The sequence below is a fragment of the Typopeltis vanoorti genome, chromosome 2 (genome assembly GCF_054136105.1).
Source record: "Typopeltis vanoorti isolate ZY-2024b chromosome 2, IOZ_Tvanoo_1.0, whole genome shotgun sequence".
NCBI classification, from domain to species: Eukaryota; Metazoa; Arthropoda; class Arachnida; order Uropygi; family Thelyphonidae; genus Typopeltis; species Typopeltis vanoorti.
The window spans coordinates 100,907,501-100,929,991 of record NC_143550.1 but is presented as its reverse complement, the minus strand read 5'-3'; the positions used below and the strand labels follow the sequence as shown (position 1 = coordinate 100,929,991).

Sequence of the window (22,491 nt, the reverse complement as noted above, 5' to 3'; positions counted from 1 at the left end):
ATGTTTGAAATGTATTTTTTTATTTAATTATTTTTTAAGATGAGCCCTGGGTTGCGTGCCGTAAAAAAGTCATTGGCGTGCCACGTTTAGCAGGCATGTTAAGGGTTGTACACCCCTGCTCTAGACTAACCATGTATAAAGAATATAATAAATATTTTTTCAATGGTTTCGATAACGAGCCAAATGATATAAATGTGTAACAGATTAGAAAAAAACTAATGATGAATCAGTCATTTTAGCATTTTAGGGTAAAAACGAAATCATGTTTGTTAATTTTTATACACTGCATAAATGCATCAAATGGGTTAAGCAAAAACCCTAATATAATAGAGAAACACAGAGATATTATTATTACCGGGGGGCCCTAAAATCCTGTCGATGAAATCCCATTAGTTATAAGCAAAATTAGAAGAAGAAGAAAAATAATAATAAATACATTTCCGCAAATGTGTACCGACTGTGCCCACTCGATCGTGGGACCCAGGTGCATTGCACCCACTGCACCCCCGAGATGGCTAGCCCTGCAGCCTTATATCTGTGCATTACAAAATGCAATACCTTGCACTCATTACTATTAAAGCTACAACTCCACTCATTTGTCCAATGTTAAAGTCTGTTTAGATCTTCCAGAAGGGAAATTAACACCACAGATTTCACCTCTGCTCTCTAACTCAGATCATAATCTTGTGAAAACCTCCTCTCATACAGATTGCCCTCCCTTCAGCTATTCCCAATCTTGTATCTTTTGTCACGATGAAGGTACCAAGCACAAAGACTCCTGGAACTTCTATTCTTCCTTTCCATGGTCAGGCTACTCTTCCACTTCTGATTCAAACACTCCCTCTGAGCAAGTCACAGAGATTATCTTTACTAGTATAAAGGCCTTCATTTCCCATTCTTCAAGCCATATTACAGGTCATCAACAGCTCACTGCAGGTGACCTGTAACAAGAATATCAGTTTAATACCCATCTCATGCTGAAACATGCAGTAAATGAAAAACAGTAAACAGCAAATTCAAATCTGATTTTATAAAAGCTAATTAGCAGAAAATTCACCTCCTGTTCAAATGGAACCCATGCCTTCTGGTTCCTTAAAAGTCATCGGATGCAACTTCTACTCATCTGCACTGCTACGTCTCTCTCTCTCTCTCTCTCTCATCCAGGTGACATTACTGTTACAGCACCTTCATCTACTTTATGCATTTGTAGAACAATAGCAAAGATGACCAAGCTGAATTGCCTCCTACCATTCCAGAAACTGAGCACTATATGCTGCCTGTGGTTTTTCAAAAAAAAAAAAAAAAGACATCAGAAAAATACTTAACAGCTTTTCATCCAAAAAAGTCTTCTGGTCCTGATGGCATCTATCCATTGGTACTCAGACATCAGAACTAAGAACAGGTTTTTCACAAGATTTTAAAGTTGGTACAAAACTAACACCTGTTCTATTCAACTTTATAAGATTATAAAGTTGAATAAAGTAAAATTCTATACTCATCTGGAATCATTCCAATGTGGAAGCAAGCATATGTATCTAACCTATCTAACCTATTCCAAAAAAGAGAGATAAAAATCTACTGTCAAAACTACTTACCACCATCACTCAAACCTCTTCACAATAAAAGAGAAAATCATGAACAGTCGACTTTTCCATAACCCTGCAAGCTTAGCAGGTAGTGGCCAAAAGGCTGACCTCTTAGCCCACCTCATGGAAAGATTGGAGAAACATGCTGTTCACTCTTGCCACTTCCAGGCTCTTAATCTATCTGTTATCAAGGCTTGCTCATTAAATCCTTCAGTTGACATCCTTCAGTGTACCTGGCACCCTAAATTAATTGCCAGCCTGGTAGACTGACTGGTTAGTGTACCTGCTCTTCAACCAACAGGTCATGAGTTCGAACCCAACTAAAAACAATCACGAACATCCATGCTGGGCATGGATGTTTGTGATTGTTTTTAGGTGGGAGATGAATTTCATCACCCAGTGTGAGTGATGGAACTGCCCTGCTTATTGGAGACTTGAAGTGGCTTGAAAAAGTTCCATGTTTAGTCTTGATAAACAATGAAAAAAAAAATCCTTAGCCCACCCATAGTACAAATGTATTATAGGTTTACTGATAACTTTTCGTGGTGGGGGACCACATAAAAAATTAAAAAAAAAAAAAATTGAGTAGCTATCCTCTTTCACTTATACATAAATGACTTACTCTCAATCTCTAATCGTATTCACGACTTTGCTGATGAGTAGGATGTGTATACTATTCATCAGCAAAGCTTGTCTTTTTTGTTTAACCCTTTTCTCAGTTCACCCATCCTTATCCTCAGTAACACAGAAATCACCAGAACAGAATTCTCTCTCTCTCTCTCTCTCTCTCTCTCTCTCTTACCCTATCTCCTTGGTCTCCAGCCTTTGTCATAAACACATCACATCACATCAATCAATAGCTTTCTTATCAGGCATTCTTTTCTGATCAAGATGCTACATTTCACCTATCCAAATATTATCTCTATACAAATCCTTAATCTGCTCATCTTTAGAATACTGTTCACATGTTTGAGGTACTCTATCCAAAACATCCTCAAAAAATTCTCAATGCTGTCCAGAAGAGAGCCATTCAACTCAAAAATCTCTCTCTCTGTCATACTTACTTACCTTTATCTCAAAAAATTCATGCTTCAACAATATGGCTTTTCTGCAGGTACTTCCATGGTCACAGCTTCATTGAATTGTCAACCATCATTTCTCCACTTTCTGTGGGCCTGTTAAAACAAGAGCCGCAGCTTCCCAGTATCACTTTTAAATACCACTGTAAACACACCGAACCTGTTTCTCCTCTTCCTCTTTTATTACGTCTACCTCTATCTTCTGGAACAGCTTTCCTCATGAAGTGTTCTCCAACAACTAATACATCCAGCTCTTCAAGAAAACTGTGAATAAAATCCTTTCCGAACCCACATCTTTACTATGTACTGTGTGTGTGTGTGTGTGTGTGTGTGTGTGTGTGTGTGTGTGTGTGGTAGAGATGTGGGTTGGGAAAAACTTTTATCGTGCTATAGGTTCTTCTATCTCTCATGTATGTGATTAATATATATATAAACAAAAGGCTTATATCAGAAATAGAATATAATAATTGTCTTACCTTTTTGAGTCTCATATTCATCTAGATGGGAATTTTAGTTCTCAATTTTTTAAATAAAAATGCAAAAATCCTGCAACATAAGAACTTTTATCCAGTGCCTTGCTCAAACAAGAAATACAATATTATATCCATTTTCTTGTCTAATGCTCATTGTTGTTCATAATCAAAGCCATAAACACTTCTCTTTCTCCACTCTTTCAAGAAGAGATCAGCCATATCACGAATCCATATGTTAAACATATCTGAACATATTTTGAAGATACTATGTCTGTTCTTCAACTGGCACTCTGCATTCACAAGATGTTTTTCTTCAGGTTCAGGAAAGGATAGCCTTCTGCCATTGGCCTTCTCTAGTGTGAGGTAGATATGCAGCTGTTTATCATGTGGAACACCAAAATTACATCAAATATCATGAGGCTGGAATAATTTGGTCTTGCTGAATGTGTTATCAATTCTAAACATAGAATTCTTTGAAAAAAGACTAGAGCCATTCATAACAGCTGTTTCCTCATGGAAAGATTATATAGGGAGAGCAGTGACTTTGCTACATTGTCCTACTTTCAATAGAGCTGATGAATCACATTTATCCACTTTGTAGAAAATGGTTCTCCTTAACACTAATCATTTTGTTTAATGGATGTATTTTTCTCTTTTTCTTTTTCTTTTCCCTGAAATCACTGGAAGTTTAATATAATCAGCTTATCTTGCTTTATGAAAATTCACAATTTCAATTTGAAGTTGATTATCTAATTTTCTGTTACATTTGCTTGCTCCTATATTCAAATTCATTCACACTGATGCTCTTAATACATAGGTGAAAATTATACAATAAATACTTTTTTATTACTTATTGGTTTTTATTTTTAATTAGTTTATAAAGTGCTTCCAATAGTTCAGAAGAAAACAAACTGAAACTTCTGTGCATGAATTTTGTACAACATTAATTTTCATTTCTTTTTTCCTTTAATAGAATGTGAACAACTTATTCGTAAAATGCTGGTTCTTGAGTCTTCCAAACGATATAAAGTTGATGAAATAAAAAAGCACAAATGGATGCAGATTGATACTGGAATCCCTAGATCAGTGTTTTTTCCTTCAGCTGCTCTTCCTTTTCATGACAAAGAGAATGCAAAGTCTGGAGATTTTAATGAACAGATTTTAAGGTTGATGCAAAACTTAGGCATTGACACAAATCAAACTAAACAGGTAAAAAAAGTTTTTCAAACTAATCAAATTGTATCTATGCATAAAAAAGCAAAGGACAATGTATAATGGCTTGAAGTTTCTTCTTTATCAGCTTACATTGTAAAAAATAGTGAATTTTTCTTTCCAATTTAATATTCACTTTTACTTGAAATGTATATAGGATGGTTATGAAGTAACTTTGTAGCATGAAAATTTATGACCCCATGCACAGTACGTCATAATGAAAATAAAGTGCTGAATCCATATTTCCAAAAACTGCTTCCTCAATGATAACTTTTCTTCCTGTGGGGATATGTGTGTTTATCATGTTGCTATCATAGACATTGTATCATTTATCATAGCCAAATTATCACAGCTTTAGTTTGTTTGTTTTTTAAATTTAATATTCAGCCATATTTTTCACGTTGTGTATTTATTTACTGTATTAATTTTTGCAAGGCTTCCTGTCTCTATAGAAAGACATAAAAAATGAATAGACTTGCAAAAATATTTTGACAATAAATAATGAAGATTATGTATTGTAAAAAATTTGAGACAGGAAAAAAAACTTACATTACAGAAATATTTTAATGAAGTATAATATTCACCTTAATATCAAAGGCATCGTCATTACATTGAGGAATTGGCACACAATTACAATGTAAATACAATAACAGAAGAATTTTAAAAAAGCATGACCACAGCTGAGTAAGACAATAACTGGTCAATAAAATTCCTAATTTATTAATTTTAAAAAAATCAATATGGGATTGGATTATAAAATATTAGCATGGATAATAGGATGGCTGACTGACAGATATATCAAAAAGTGGTATATGGAGGATATGAGTCTGTAAGATTTAAGGTAACCAACTAGTGGTATACCACAAAAATCAGTCCTTGATCCATTGCTATTCAGTCTGTACATCGAGTAACAATGGATCAAGGACTAGTTGTACTTGCATTCTTTGGGAATGATTTGGGAGGCAACATGCAGCTATTTGTTGATGATGCAAAGATAGGCAGGGTAAATAGGAATGTGGCTGATATGCAGTACTTGCAGAATAATTTGAATGGGCTGAATTTGTGGGCATCTGAAAATGGCTATAAGTTCAATCTTAGTAAGTGTTAAAGTTCACAGTTTGGTATGGTGAGATATCCAATGTCATATTATATTGGTGGGCTTATGCTATAAGAAACTGACCAGGTTAGGGTACTTGAAGTTTTAGTAAATAGGAAGTTGAAGTTCAAGGACCATATAGCAAAAATTGCAAATACAACTGAGAGGATAATTCTTTCCTTTAGTGTTTACATGGTGATCAGCATTCATTTCAGCAAAATTATGGAAACTGCAACTGTGTTAGGAATCATTACTTTAATTTCCCAACGTTTTGACCTTCATAGTAAGGTCATCTTCTGGAGTATACTAGCCTGACCTCTAGTGAAGGAAATTTTTTTTTTTTTTTTGCTAGAGGTCAGGCCAGTAGAATAATGGTTGATGAAATCATTGTCACTTTGGCTTACTGTTTAAAGCCAAATATAGCTTGTAATATAGCTTGTCTTTATATATATATATATATGTGTGTGTGTGTGTGTATACTCCATAGGATGACCGTAATATGAAGGTTGAAACGTTGAGAAAATAATTATTCCTAACATGGTTGTAGTCTCCATAATTTTGCTGAAATGAGAGGATAATTGCAATGCTGAAACAAACCTTAACACATAAAGATAAGGAAGTCATTTTGCCTCTTTACAAGCTTGATGAGACCTAACTTTCACTGTTGTGTACTGATTTAGTCTTCTAGTTTCCGTGGTGATGTAATATAGTGGCGAAAGAGTAAAAATAACATCGGAATTGTGGAATACTGATTGTGAAGATAGATTGATTTATAGACTAGAGACACTAGCAAACAGAAGAAAGAGGGGTGATATGATAGAGCTTACAAACTTCTGCAAGGGTCATACCAGATATCAGTAGATAGAATTTTTAAGTTTATAGTTGGTAGGGAAAGGATGATAAGGTATTCTTGTAACTTGAGAATGAATGCCATCAAGCAGGGTATGAAAGCTAGATTTTTCTCTCATAGAGTAATGTGGGATTGAAATGGATTGCCATTGGATGTTGTACGTGCAAGTAGTGTGAATGAATTCAAGAACAGATATGACAGCTGGTGTGAGTATAATCTTTGGCCTGCCTGGTTGGCTGAGCAGTTAGTGTATCTACTCTCCAACCTACAGAATGTGAGTTCAAATCCCATCCTGGTAATGGATGTTCATTATTATTATTATTCCTGACACCTCCAAGGAGTCCGAAGACTCATCGGGGGAGGACACCTACAACTTTCTCAACCACTACACCGAACCTCTACTATGAATCACCTCCATCAACGCCATCTACCGCCCACCTCCACCACAATTGGTATTCTATGTCTGTAAATTGCGTGTGTTCTGAAGGGCCTATTTGTCTGTATGCAGGATGAAAAACCTGAGTTTCCAGGATAAAAAACTCTGCTACCTCCATATATATAATGATTATCTTTATTTAAATATTTATTGTTTAAGTGGGAGATGAATTTCATTTCTCATTGCAAGATCACTTAACCCCTTACCAAAGGCCTGAAGTGGCTTGAAAAAGTTCCATGTTTGGTCTCTAGAGCAGGGTTTCTGGACTATGTAAAAAGTTTTTTACCTTGGGGATAATATATATTAAGGATACCAAGTAATTTTATAAACTTGGTTTTTTTACTCCTTCTCCCAAGTAAGCAAAACAGTTAAGTTTGCACCTGAATGTAGTTCAAGTCTAAAGGTAGTGCAACACCAGGGCAAATCGTTGTAAAGGTGGGTAAAGCTCTGATCACTATTCTTAGTATTTCCCATAATGTAAAACACATCTCACTAAAAGATGTATACTGTTATACATTATGGGTGGGGGTTCACTACCCAGACCGTTTTTTTTTTTTTTTTTTTTTTGAGATCTCCTCAGTGAGTAGCTAGACCCTGAAATACTAAGGTTTTTAGTAATACAGAGCCTTATTAACTTTACCTATACAAGTTGCTACAAGGTGCTTTTACTTTGAATAAGAAACTCTGGATAAGATAAAGATGTGTAAAAAGTTTTTTACCTTTTACTTTTTTAAATATATATATATTTACCCACCTTTACAACGAGTTGCCCTGGTGTTGCACTACCTTTAGACTTGAACTACGTTCAGGTGCAAACTTAACTGTTTTGCTTACTTGGGAGAAGGAGTAAAAAAAACCAAGTTTATAAAATTACTTGGTATCCTTAATATATATTATCCCCAAGGTAAAAAACTTTTTACATCTTTATCTCATCCAGAGTTTCTTATTCAAAGTAAAAGCACCTTGTAGCAACTTGTATAGGTAAAGTTGATAAGGCTCTGTATTACTAAAAACCTTAGTATTTCAGGGTCTAGCTACTCACTGAGGAGACCTCAAAAAAGGTTGAAACCGGTCCTGGTAGTGACCCCCCCCCCATAATGTATAACAGTATACATCTCTTAGTGAGATGTGTTTTACATTATGGGAAATACTAAGAATAGTGATCAGAGCTTTACCCACCTTTACAACAAGTTGCCCCTAGTGTTGCACTACCTTTAGACTTGAACTACATTCAGGCGCAAACTTAACTGTTTTGCTTATTTGGGAAAAGGAGTAAAAAAACCAAGTTTATATATATATATATATATATCCTTCACGTATTGGAAGTCTAGCTGACCCTCAAAGTAGTGCAAGCCCAAGGCAACTCTTGGTAAAAGTAGAATAAGCTCTGATCACTAATCTTAATATTTACCCTTAATGCAAAGCACATCTCCTGGAGGAGATGTATGATGTTTTGTATTAAAGGCAAGGGGCCACTACCCAGACCGGTTTCGACCTTTATTGAGGTCTCATCAGTTAGACTTCCAATACGTGCAGGCGCAAACTTGACTTATTTGTCTGTTTGCTTACTTGGGAAATTGAGTAAAACCAGGTTTAAAAAAGCTTGGTATTTTTAACATTTATTATACCCAAGGTAAAATACTTACCTTGGGTATAATAAAATACATATATATCCTTAATATATATATATATATATATATATATATATATATATATCATTGATAAAAATAAAAAAAATGCACGTGAGGTTTGCAAATAACCTTCCTTGGGTGGGAGAAACATAAAAAAAAAAGTGGCTTTCCTGAAGATCTTACTTAATAATAATAATGATAATAATAAAACAGTCTAATTGTGAAGATATTCACATGCATACTTTTGTTCCTTGAGTTTGGGTAAAGTATTTTCTTGTCTAATATAATTTATTGCTCCAAATTTTCAAGCAATTTTAATGGCAATTTTAAGTACTAGAGTATGATATTAATTCTTTTCTGTTTTATTTTTTGTTTTAATATTTGAAGTAATCTATTTTGCTTATTGAGTCAGATGCTTATTAAAAATCTATAAAGTAGCAATAAAAATTTCTTTTCTCATCCTATGTCAGTTCCAATAGTTGTAATAGAGAGCAGATTGCATTCTATTGTAAATCTCCCTCTAATAAATCCCATTTACTCTTCTGTATATTGCTCATAAGTTGCTTTTATTCTTTTGTAATTTTATCTTTAACTGCATTTTTTTTTATTATTATTTTATTTTTGGATTATAAATTTTTTTTTGTAGATTATGTGCACAGATTTGGTCATCGATTTTTCATGATGATGAGGATTATGTTGGAAAGGGTCCAGAGAAGATTCACAAAGGTGGTCAGTGGTCTTTGGAATGGAGTTGTTATCAGGGATTGTTATCTGGTTGACATGGAAGAGATTTTTCATAGAATGGGAGAGAGGAGGAGGTAGAACTGGAGGCCATCACTGGAAACTATAAGGAGGATGTGAGGATAAGGTGCTTTGCACCTACTCCTCACTCCTCTGCTCAGAGTGGTTGGTGAGTGGAATGCATTGCCTGAGTGTGTTGTGGGTGTACACACATTGAATCATTTTAAAGCATTAAATGAGCATTATGTGCAATAGTGTGTACCTCCCAAGATGAGTCTCCAACTCCATGGAGGTCAGATGTTAATAATAATAATATTATTAATAATAAAAGATCAACCCAAATAATTTAAGGATGGAATCTTACATACTACAACAACGGACTGTAATCACCATGCTGTAGGCCAGAAACAAATCTTCAGTTGTTGTTATGCAAAGTGAGTTTCAAAAGCAGGTATTGTAAAAAAAAAAAAGGCTACCAACTGCTCACACAGGTCAGCATTTGGTCGCCCAGTTTGGTGAGTCAAGATTAACTGGTGATTGGATACATACAGGGAGCCCCAAACAGTTCAGACCATGGAAAGCATTGAGCATATAAACGAAAGTGTGCAAAAAGTTCCAGAAATATCTGTAAGAGGAGGCTTTGCTGAATTCGTGATCTCGATTTTGCTGCATGATACTGCATGATCTTGAATATTTTGCATTATAAGTTACAGATAATTCAAGAATTAAGAACCCAAGATGCTGAAGCATGCTTTACTTAATGCCATAGGTGTTTAAAACTTGATGCTCTAGCTGAATCTTTTTTCATCTTAAATAATGAAGATGGATTAAGTTTATTTTGAGTAAAGTTGGTTTGTCAATAAGCAGAACTGCATGTCCTAGTAATGGAAAACCCCAGAAAACCCCATTCTAGACTACTGTGCCACATGTTTTTGAAGATGAAGAATTAAATATCATAACTGTAAACAGTGCTTGATCTGTTTACAGTTATGATATTTAATGTTATATATCAACGTATATACAATGCTACAGAGCAAAGATCTGAAATTTTTCTGCTGCTAGAGGTTAGAATAGTTAAGTCTTTACAACACATAGTTTCAACAGGATGGTGCTATGCCACATACTACTAAGAAATCATAACCATTTTGGGAAGGATTTTCCCAATCTAATCTCAAAATATGGACATTTGAGTTGACCTATGTGTTCTGATTCGACAGAGCTGACAATTCATATTATTATTATTATTATTATTATTACGGGCAACTCCAGGGAGTCATTAGACTCATCGAGGGAGGCCCCAAATCATTTTCATCACAACTATTCGACATTCATACAGTATCTATCATACCTCGCCTTAAACTCATTCACTGTCACAGCATCCACCACAGACTCAGGGAGCGCATTCCACTCATTCACTACTCTAAAAGTAAAGAACCCAGCTCTAACACCTTTACTAACCACACTTTTGCCCAGTTTCCATGGATGTCCCCTAGTCCTCCCACAACCAGCCCTGTTCTCAAAAATATCTTCTGAATTAATTTTATAGAAACCCTTCAGTAATTTGAATGTCTCAATCATATCTCCCCTCCTCCGCCTATCAACCAATTTTTGCAACCCACAAATCCTCAACCTGTTCTCATACGGTTCATTCCACAGACCTGCTATCATCTTGGTCACTCGCCTCTGGATCCTCTCCACCTCCTCCCCATCAAGAAGAAACCTAGGTGACCAAATCTGAGCACAGTAGTCGAGATGAGGTCTTATCAAGGCTCGATACAGAGGAACAATAACCTGCTTGTCTCTGCTTGTCAACGTATTCTTCAGCAACCAAGTGATTTGATGAGCTGATTTGGCCACTTTTGCAATGTGTCCCCTAAATTTCAATTCCTTATCCACCAACACTCCTAAATCTCGTGCCTCATCAATTTCCTGGAGCACGGTTCCACCAATGCAGTAAACTGCCTCCCATCTTTTCACCCCAAAATGCATAACCTTACATTTTGCCACATTAAATTGACATCCATTCTCCCTAGCCCAGACCTCCAATCTATCCAAATCATCCTGCAAAATTTTGACGTCATCTGCATTCACTATTGCCCTACCCAACTTCGCATCATCCGCAAACAAATGAACTGTTCCTCTCAGATCCTTTCCTATATCATTTATGAACAAATTAAACAGCAGTGGTCCAAGAACAGATCCTTGTGGTACACCACTAGTCACAGGCCGTCTAGTGGACTCTACTCCTGAGTAAACCACTCTCTGATATCTCTCCGTCAACCACCCTCCTATCCATCTCACCAACCCTATGTCCATTCCCATATGCTGCAATTTACTGATTAGAATTCCATGTGGTATCCTGTCAAAGGCCTTAGCAAGGTCCAGCAGAATCACTGTAAACCCATTACCCTTATCCAGTTCAGCCATCACTGTGTTATAATACGTGAGCAAGTTACTGAGGCATGACCTACCCTTCACAAAACCATGCTGTCCCCGATACAGTATCCCATTTTCTTCTATCCAATCTTGTATTTTCCTCTTGACTATTTTCTCTAAGACCTTGATAATGATTCCTGTTATGCTGATTGGCCGGTAATTTTCAACAGCAGCCTTGGAACCACCTTTGTGCAGTGGAACTATTTTCCCCTCTTTCCGCCCCCTTGGGACTGACCCAGTCCTGAGGCTCAAATTAAACATAATGGTCAAGGGCACTGACAATTCTTTGGCCGCTTCACGTACGACACGAGCTGGTATACCATCCAATCCCACAGATGTATTGACATTGAGGTTCTGTAATAGACTAGTTACCTCTACCTCATTCATCACAATTCCAGTATAAGCTGCTGGTTCCTCCATTTCCGCAAAGCCACCACCTGGATGATATACTCTTGCAAAGTGCTCGCTCAGTAATTCCACAACATCGACTGATTCAGTTACCTCCCTACCCTCAGCATTTTTTAAGATCATTCTACCATGAGCATTTTTCCTTTTACTTGCAACATATTGAAAAAACTGTTTGGGATTCTCTTTAGCCTGCATGGCCAATTTCCTTTCGTAATCTGCTTTTGCTTTTCTTACCACCCTTGTTACCATCCTGGCCTGAGCTTTATACTGTTCATGCACCTGATGGTCACCCTTCTCCTTAAATTCCCTCCACAATTGTTTCTTTTTTTGCAGCTCAAGCTTAATAGTGTTATTCATCCATTTAACCCCTACCTGATTTATTATTCGGACTCTTGGTATACAGTCAACCATTACCTCCTGCAAACAGTTCTTAACCACCTCCCATGCACCATCAACATCCAGCCCTTGCAGTTTTACATGCCATGGCATTGAGCCAAGCACACACCTAAGCTTGTCATACTTACCAGCCCGGTAATTCCACATATACCCTGTCTTAATTGTAAATTCGACTCCTTTAGCCACCTCCCAAGTCATGACCTTATGGTCACTCTCACCAATTGGTGGCAACATGGTCATGTTCGTTACAGCTACATTCTCAGTTGCAATTACTAGGTCCAGCACTCTCTGCCCCCTGGTATTTTCCAATACATGTTGCCGTAGATAGTTGTCCCTTAATAACTGCATAAAATCCAATTCCTTCCTCCCATGTGCCCTCTCCTCTTTCCAGTCAATGTTACCATAATTGAAATCACCCATAATAATTACCCTCCTTCCATTCATTTCTTCTATTTGCTTATGCATACTATTCCCACCATCCACTCCATCACCCGGTCTATAGCAGCACCCAATTGTATATTTTGTTCTGCTAGATTGTATCTCACACCAAACAGCCTCAAATGTGCTTTTTTCCCCATCCTGCAGTTCAAATTCTATACTCCTTGGCTGAAGCTCATCAGCTATCATCAATAACACTCCTCCCCCCTTTTTATTCACCCTGTCACTCCTGAACACGCTATACCCATCGCATTCAATCCCACTAGCTTTATCATCCTCTGTCAGCCATGTTTCACTAATACCGACAACCTGTGGCCTGGAAGTGCCAACCATGGCCAAAAACTCTTCCTTCTTGTTCCTAATACTCCTGGCATTAGTGTACATGAATCGCAGAAGCCCATTTGTCCCATCCCTACTTTGATTCCTTATACTAATTATCCCATTCTGATTTGTTGTCCGTCGTACTCGCCCGGGCGTAATATACTCATTCATACACTTAACTGCCCCCCCTAAAGTCTGCATATCTACTCCCCCCCCTCTTAATAAATCTAGTTTCCCTGAGTCTGTACATCCACTTCCACATCATTCATCAACACTCTTTCAAGTCTCCGTACACCAACTCCATTCAAATGTAACCCATCCATCTTATATAAGTCCTTTCGCCCATCGAACTCATTCCACACATCCACAAATTCCACACCACTCTCCATGCATAACCCACGCATAAAGTCATTGGCAATTATGGCCCTCCTTCTAAACACTTCGCTGTCATACCGCGGTAAGATACTCACCATCCTAACTCTCTCACTCTTCTCTTTTGCTACCTCAAACAACTCCCTCACATCCTCTATCATTTCCATTTTGTCCTCTTTCAAATCATTCGTTCCTGCCACTATTATCATCTCTTTCACCCTCTGTTTTTGCAGTCGAATAGATTCGCTGACGTCCTTTATGTTCGCACCCGGCTGGTACGACTTCGTTAAACTCTCAATTATTACGCCTCTTAATAGCGAATCCCCATACAGCACTCGCTCCTTCATTTTATTGACGTTTACGTACATTCTATTTTTTGCCGTCACAGACTTCCGCCGGTTATTTGTCGGTACGTTCAACACACATTTTTGCATACGCTCCAGTTGTCGTTTGGCTCTGTGTATCGCACCATGTAAACGGGCAATTTCGCTACTCGCATTTATCTCACCATTTTCATTATCGATCAAATCATCCATTCCTTCGGTGTTTCTACCTTCATTTACACTTTCAGCGACGCTCTCACACATATCTGGCACTACCACGCAATTCTCTAGTACACCGCCATTTTCTACATTCTGACTACCGTTAACGATATCAGTCTCGATACACGAAACACGCTTGAAGTCCTCATTCTCTTTACACTTTCTACACATATTAACTCCACTATCACTTTCTAACCAGACTCCTACCGCTCTTCGCAAGGCATACATCTCACAGACAGCACATTGCATAAATTCTTTTACATCAAAACTCTTAAGCAAGCATGGCGACCTGGCAGCCATTTTTTTCTTTATCGGTGCCATGTGTACGCTATCTTTTCTTAAAAATAATAATTAAAATAACAGAAAACACGCAAAAATTGCACAGACACACCAAGAATCAAAAAGCAAACAATACTACTTAAAATTCTGGTAAAATATCTAATGTTAACACAAAATAATACTGATCTTTCCAGGAGCTCTCGACAAGCCGACGATCTAATCCGTGCGACACCAAGCGACCATATCCAAGCCAAAATAGCGACCCCAAGCGACCATATCCAAGCCAAAATATTTTGGCATATCCAAGCCAAAATAGCCAATCTGTTAGAAAAACAAAAGACCTATTCTGGTGGTGAGGTTTATATGTTAGCTGTTCATAACTGTAAGGAAATCCCAATGTAGACTAATATTAACTACAAAAAAAGTTAATTAATATTTACAGCATTTCAGCAAAGTCAAATTGCCATCATCAGAATGATGTACTGTATTTTCTGAAGCACAGCAACCAAAAGCAAGTCCATAGTCTTAAATGGTGCTTCCTCCTAAAATGGGTGTCTTTGACTGTTGAGCTGAAGTACAGAAAATGAGAGCCTCCCAAATTTGGGTCAACTTCATGCAACCAAATTTGTTAAGGTTTGGGTAGTTTCTTAAGAGAGAAGCAGATTCAAGGAATTGTCTCTCATATTTATATTTATATTTGTTGTGACAGAGTAGAGTGGCCTTCTTCCACATTACTTATTTACATGAAAACACAAAGCATAGATAAAACTGTTTACTTGTTTAATAGGCCAGATATTTCTGCCTGAAACTTACAGACCATCATTGGTGGCAGTGACAGTTGATTACAAGATAGAACGCAAATAATGGATTGATTTAAAACAGAAAATGCTGCATGATTTTATACTTACAACAGTGTAATGTTATTACTGGAGGAAACTTAGGTTAATCATAACTGTAAAAAAAAAAAAAAAAAAATTAATAATGTGTTATTCTAATAAGACTTTCCCATATTTTAGATAAAGATAGGCAGTTATTCTGATTCAAGTTCGGGCATGAAGCAAAGCCTCAGCACTCTCTTCAAACAAATGCTCAAATTTGTCATGACAACTTTGATATAGAAGGCACATTTCAGACCAAAGAATAATGTGGTCTCTGTCTATTCCATGTTGAGCAAAACCGGAGTTATCAGACTTCCTGTGGCAAATATATGATTGATGTTCTTATATTCTCTTTTCTACTGAGCATCCAGTTTGTCCGAAGTAGGATAGGTGGCAGTGTCACAAGGAACTTGGCCTACACCAGGGAGAGACATCGGTGAGCGTTTATATTTTGAAGAGGAGAAACAAGTTGATAGTTTATTAATAGATATAAAAGTAGCCACTAAATTGTATTTCTTCAGAATTCTGGAAATCGGTTCTGAAATGCCTGGAATGTATGGGATTGGAACTCAAGTACTGTTTTCTTGTTAATTAGGTTAGATTTGTAGGAGTCAAACAAATATTGTATAGTCATTTCTGAGAAGCCATTTAATTTCATATATCATTTGATATTTAAAAGTTCTTCCTGTAATTTATGGGGAGTTGAATAAATAGGGTTAGCACATCAAATTAAAGATTTTATAATTTCTGTCTTTTGAGAAGGATAGTACACTGATTGCTGAAGAATATAGTGTCTAGTGAAAGTGGGCTTTCGATGACATATAATATTTTATTGCAAGGCCACACAGTGGCCTTGCAATAAAATATTATATGTCATCCATTCCCACAGTCTTATTAACATCTAACCCAATCAACACCTGATACACTTCTGATTTTTTCACTTCCAATTCTCCTAATACTTGACTTCCTTCTATATATTGCAGCATCATTTACACCACTGTGATATACACTGATAAAGTGCTCGTTCAATAATTCCATTATATCCCTTGCAATGGTCACTCTGCTACTATGACTATTCACCATTGTCAGCCCGCTATAATTATTTTTTCTTTTGCTTGCCATTTAGCAAAAAAATCCCTTGAATTAATCTTCGCCTGATAAGCCACTCTCCTCTCTTACTGCACCTTTTCTTTCTTTACCATGCTTGTCACCTTCCTAGCCTGCACTTTATACTCTTCATGGAACCAATCACCACCAATCATCTTGTACCTCCTTCATAGTTCGTTTCTTGAATTCATTGACTGTTCATCCATTTCACTCATACTCTATTTACTCACTTAATCCTCGTTTGTGTTAGATTGTGTTAGATATTGCCTTACGAAGCTCTATGCACTGTCAACATCTTTTGTGCACAGCTCATCTAACCAGCGTATTGATGCTAATTGACTACAGAGCTTTCCATAATTGCCCACCTTATACTTTCACATATATCCCTTTTTTGGTAGTAACCTTTTCTTGTTTCACCACTTCCCAGACAAGTACCTCATGATCACTCTCACCAATGGGTGGCATTGTTAATACCTCATTAAAACAACTACATCTTGTGAAGTTAACACCAAATCCAAAACATTAAAGTCTCTAGTTGCTTCAGTCACATACTGTTTAAGATATTCATTATTATTATTATTATTATTCAGGCCTCCATGGAGTCAAAAGACTCATCGTAGGAGGTTCTTCCTAAGAACATAAAGTCTGTCAAGACTCATCGAGGGGAGGTCCCCCCTAAGAAACACAAAGTCTATCATACCACTCTTTAAACTCATTGACCGTTCTCGCTCTCACCACTTCATCAGGCAATGCATTCCACGGTTCAACCACCCTCCACACAAAGAAACTGCTCCTTACCCTCTTGCTCACAGTTTCCTTTCTATCCTCATAACTATCCTTGTACAGTCCTGAAACCATCTTTGTCATCCGTCTTTGTATCCTTTCCACAGTTAATTTATCCCCTTCAAATCCTGGGGACCAAATGTGAGAACAATAGTCCAAGTGTGGTCTGATCAGAGACTTATACAACGAAATGATAACCCTCTTATCTCTGCAGGTCAGTGTCCTTCTCATAATTGCAGCAATCCTCTGTGTTACCTTTACAACCTTTGCAATATGTCCCCTAAACTTCAGGTTTCTATCAGTCATCAACAACAGATCTCTTGTCTCCCCAACTTCCTCCAGTATAACTCCTCCCATAGAGTATGCAGCATCCCATCGATGTTTCCCAAACCTCAAGATCTTACATTTTGCTACATTATACCGACACCCCATTCATTTGCCCATCTATCTAGCTTATTTAAATCCTCTTGCAGGGCTACCACATCTGCACTATTACTAATAATCCTTCCCAGCTTTGCATCATCTGCAAACAACTGAATATCCCCTTGCAATCCACTGGCAATGTCATTGATATAAAGGTTAAACAATATAGGTCCTAGTACTGAGCCCTGTGGGAACCCACTTGTAACCCTCTGCCTCCTTGAAACTGCTCCACCATACACAACTCTGTGATACCTATCAGACGGCCAATCCTGAATCCAGTTGACCAATCTGACATCCAGACCTATGTGCTGCAACTTAAATATCAGCTTATCATGTGGCACCCTATCAAATGCCTTCGCTGGCTAAGAAAATTGCAGTATATGCCTTTGCTTCATCTAATGTTCTTGTAACTTTATTATAAAAGGCTAGCATATTGCTAAAACAAGAGCGTTATTTCACAAATCCATGTTGCCTCTCACAGATAACATTAACCTCATCTGCCCAATGCTGTATACGGTCTACTTTTTACAAGATCTTAACAACTACTGATGACACACAGACTGGCCTATAATTAGACACTTCCAGTCTGTTACCACCCTTATGCAATGGCACTATCTTACCTTCCTTCCTTCCATTCCCTGGACACCTTTGCCGAAGCCAGACTTTCATTGAAAAGCCAGGTTAAAGGCACTGTCAGTTCCCTAGCACATTTTCTCAAAACTCATGGTGAAATACCATCCAGTCCCATAGCTTTACTGACATCCAGAATACTCAGTATCTGAAACACACTCTCCTCCTGTATTTCTAAACTTTGAACCAGCCCTATCCCTCTAGCATTAAAACTGACTCCTCTGGGATGAAATACTCCAATAAAGTGTTCATTGAAAAATTCCATTATGTCCTCTGCAGCAGTCACTATATTCCTATTTTTATCCCACAATATCATTCTTCCACAGTCATTTCTCCTCTTGATAAATGACAGTGAAATTGGCCCTAAGATTGGATCTTAGGGCCAATCTCATCTCATATTCCAGTTTTGCTTTCCTTACCACACTACTCACTCTTCTGGCCTGTGTCTTATATTCTTCATGCATCTTCTCTTCACCTGTCTCCTTATATCTCTTCCATAGCCTCTTTTTCGCATGCAATTCCTGTTTAATATTGTTTGTCATCCACTTTACTCCAAATTGTGTCCTCTTCTTCACTTGTGGTATACAACTTACCATTGCTGCTCACAAATATTCTTTCACAATTTCCCATGCACTAATGATATCCCAGCGTTCCAATTCCTCCCTCCATGAAACTTCCCGAAATTGACGTCTAAGACTATTATAATCACCTGCATTATAATTCCACATAAGTTCTCGTCTCTTTGATACTCCTGCATGTCTATTCATTTTCCAAGTCAAAACCATATGGTCACTCTCTCCAACTGGTGGGAGAGATGTCAACTCAGTTATTATCAACTCTTCTGATGCTATAACCAAATCCAAAATTCTTGAACCTCTTAATCATCCAGAGTACTCAGTATCTGAAACACACTCTCCTCCTGTATTTCTAAACTTCGAACCAGTATCTGAAATAAAACCAGTAACCTCTGACAATGTGCGTGTCACGTTAACGAGACACGCACAATACCAATTTTTTGTATGATTTAGAACCATCGGTTATAACCTAGTCTGTAACCTTCATTTTGTGCTTACTGATTTGTATTCCCTGAGGATGCCGATAGAAACAGATTGGCAAAACATGTAGGAGGATAAAAATAAAGCTACTTGATAAAGATTTTATAAAAAAATGTAATAGTCATGAACCTCTTGTTCCCTCTGTTACATGTTGCCTAAGACATTTGTCCTTCAAGAATTCTAGAAATTCCATTCCCCTATTGCTAAATGCATCTTCCTCTCTCCAATTTATACTACTGTAGTTAAAATCTCCCATAACAATCATTCTTCTTGCACTTGCCAAACTTAGCTGTCTAAACATCTCCTGGTCCCGATCCTCTGTGCTCCTGGGTCTGTAGCAACACCCCACTAAATATCCTGTCTTGCCTACTTCTACCTCACACCATACGCTCTCAAAATCATTTGTCTCACTTCCTTCCAAAGCCTCCACTCTTAGAGGACATAGGTCATCACTTATCATAAGCAGTACCCCACCACCACGCTTTCGCCTCCTATCCTGACGAAAAATGCTATACCCAGCGACTTCTATTCCTGTTGTTATATCCCCTTCTGTCAACCATGTCTCAGTGATTGCAATAATTTTTGGCCAGGCTGATGCTATCTGCGCCACCAATTCCTCTCCCTTATTCCGGATACTCCTGGCATTAGTATAAAACATATAAATGCCATTGTTTCTATACCCATCATTATCCCTTCTAGACTCCACTGGGCTCAGTGTTACCTGATGTCATCCCCCTTCTTCCACGTACCCATTCCCACAAGCGGCCACCCCTGCTACTATCCACACTGGGATACACTGACTCGTTCAGAACAGCAATCTCTCCAGATGCCTACGTCCTTCCTCATTCAAATGTAAATGGTCTCTCGCATACAATTCCTCTCTTTCCTCAAACGTACTCCAAGCATCCACATATACCAGTCCTCTCTTGTCACACATTCTTGCTATTATGCCATTCACTATCACTGCTCTTCTGCTCAGCTCATCATTATCATACCTAGGCAACACGCACACTATTTTTCCTCTCTCTGTCTTCTTCCGTACAGTCTGAAGCAAAAATCTCATATCTCTCGCTGCCCGACTTACATTACCACTCAAGTCATTCGTCCCTACCATCACAATCATCTCATCCACCCTTTCACCTCTCTTAATTGCCATAGCCACCCTTTCTATTGTTCCTCCTGGCAAACACTCCTCATGCATCGTATCTTGAACACTACGGATCATTGAGTCACCATACATTATACCTCTTACCATTCCCTCTCTCCTATTGTTTCCATTCTCTCCTCTTCTTTCATTCCCATAGGTCTCTCTCATTCCCTCTCCTCTACTGCTGTTCTCTCTTCTAGCATTCTCATACCTCTCTCTCCTACTGTTTCCATTCTCTCCTCTTCTAGCACTCCCATACATCTCTCTCATTCCCTCTCTCCTACTGTTTCCATTTTCTCCACTTCTAGCACTTCCATATCCTTCTCTCATTCTGTCTCTCCTACTGTTTTCATTCTCTTGTCTTCTAGCATTCCCATACCTCTCTCTCATTCCATCTCTCCTACCTTTTCCATTCTCTCCTGTTCTAGCACTTCCATATCTCTCTCTCATTCTGTCTCTCCTACTGTTTCCATCCTCTTGTCTGCTAGCATTCCCAGAAATCCAACAAACTCATTCTTCTTGTTCTCATACACTGTCTTCTCCTTCCATTGTATATTCCTGTAATTAAAGTCTTTCATCAGGATCACCTCTTCTTTTTACATACCCAACCAATTTGCCTAAACATTTCATAATCAGTATTCTCTACTTTCCCAGCCTATAACAGCATCCTATCAGATATACTGGGATGTTAATCTCAACTTCACACCACACAGATTCAAAATCTGTGCATGTACTATCAATTTCCACACTTTGTGGGCACAATTCCTCCACAGTCATTAATAGCACCTCCCCTCCTCTTTTCACCTTCCTATCCATCCAAAAATTATATATCCTTCCATTTCTATTCCAAACATCACATCCTCCTCAGACAACCAAGTTTCACTTATACCAATTATCATTGGGCATACTTTCTAAATGCCCAACACCAAACCCATTCAAATGCAATCCATCAAGTTTAAATCATTCCAACTTTCCTTCAAATTCACTCCATAGATTTACAAACTGAACCCCCTTTGCCTCATACAACTCAGCCATCTTACTATTCTTTATCTCTGCTCCCCTCATTTCAGTATTGTCATATCTGGGCAACATACTAACAACTTTTCCATCAACACTATTATCCTTTACCTGCTGCAACAACTTCCTTAAGTCTCTATTGTCTCATTCTTTTTTTTCACCAACTAAGTCATTTTGTGTCGACAACTACCACTAATTTTGATGCTCACTCTCTTCTCTGCAGTGCATCAGTTATTTGTTTCATTGTTCCACTAGGAAAGCATGTTTTGTGCACTTTATTAGTCATTACACTTCTAATGATCGAGCCCCCATACAATGATATACGATTAACTTTTGACTCTTTCTTCATAGTATTAACTTCCTCCTCATTCTCATCAGCTAATCTCCTCTTTAGATGTTTAATATCATCTTCCTTAATATCATCTTTCACTTTTCATTTTCACTAACTCTTGTCTGTTCTAATAAGGTGTTATTTTTACTTCTACTATGATATTTTATTAATGCTCATTCTTTGGGCATCCATCCTGCAAGTAGAATGGTTCTGCTCCATGGTAGGTTTTTGCCTCCCACTGGGTAGAGCCACTGCTGAGCATCCTGGAGTAATTTAGGATACTTAGAAGTGATCTTTTCATGTCACTCAGTGAGATTTAGTGGGATCTTTTAAATCACTTACAAATTTTGGAGATGATCCTCCTGTACTTTAATACCAGGATGAAATAGTTTAATATCTAGTCTGGGTCTGGGTAGCGATCTTTCCTGTAATGTAATTTGCATTATGAGATACTGAGACAGATGGTGTGAAATCAATAGCCTCTATATACAAGTAGACTAGTCAAAACTTTATGTGAAAACTTTGGTTGCTTACACTTGGGTAAAGGATAGAAACAAGAATAAAATATATATATGTGTATATATATATATGTATATATATATATATATGTATATATATATATATATATATATATGTATATATATATATGTATATGTATATATATATATATGTATATGTATATATATATATGTATATATATATATGTATATATGTATATATATATATATGTATATATGTATATATATATATATATATATATATATGTATATATATATGTATATATATATATATGTATGTATATATGTATATATATAGGTATATAT

General features: G+C 37.3%; 1 protein-coding gene across 2 annotated transcripts in view; it reads left to right on the top strand.

The window, feature by feature from the left end:
- LOC150109293 (serine/threonine-protein kinase SIK2-like) overlaps window positions 1-22,491 on the top strand; it is a 279,608-nt gene that overhangs the window by 211,779 nt on the left and 45,338 nt on the right. For both annotated transcript variants that reach the window (XM_090407035.1, XM_090407043.1), the window contains one exon: window positions 4,112-4,347. In XM_090407035.1, coding sequence (XP_090263161.1) covers window positions 4,112-4,347 — 236 coding nt within the window. The remainder of the gene's footprint in view (window positions 1-4,111; window positions 4,348-22,491) is intronic.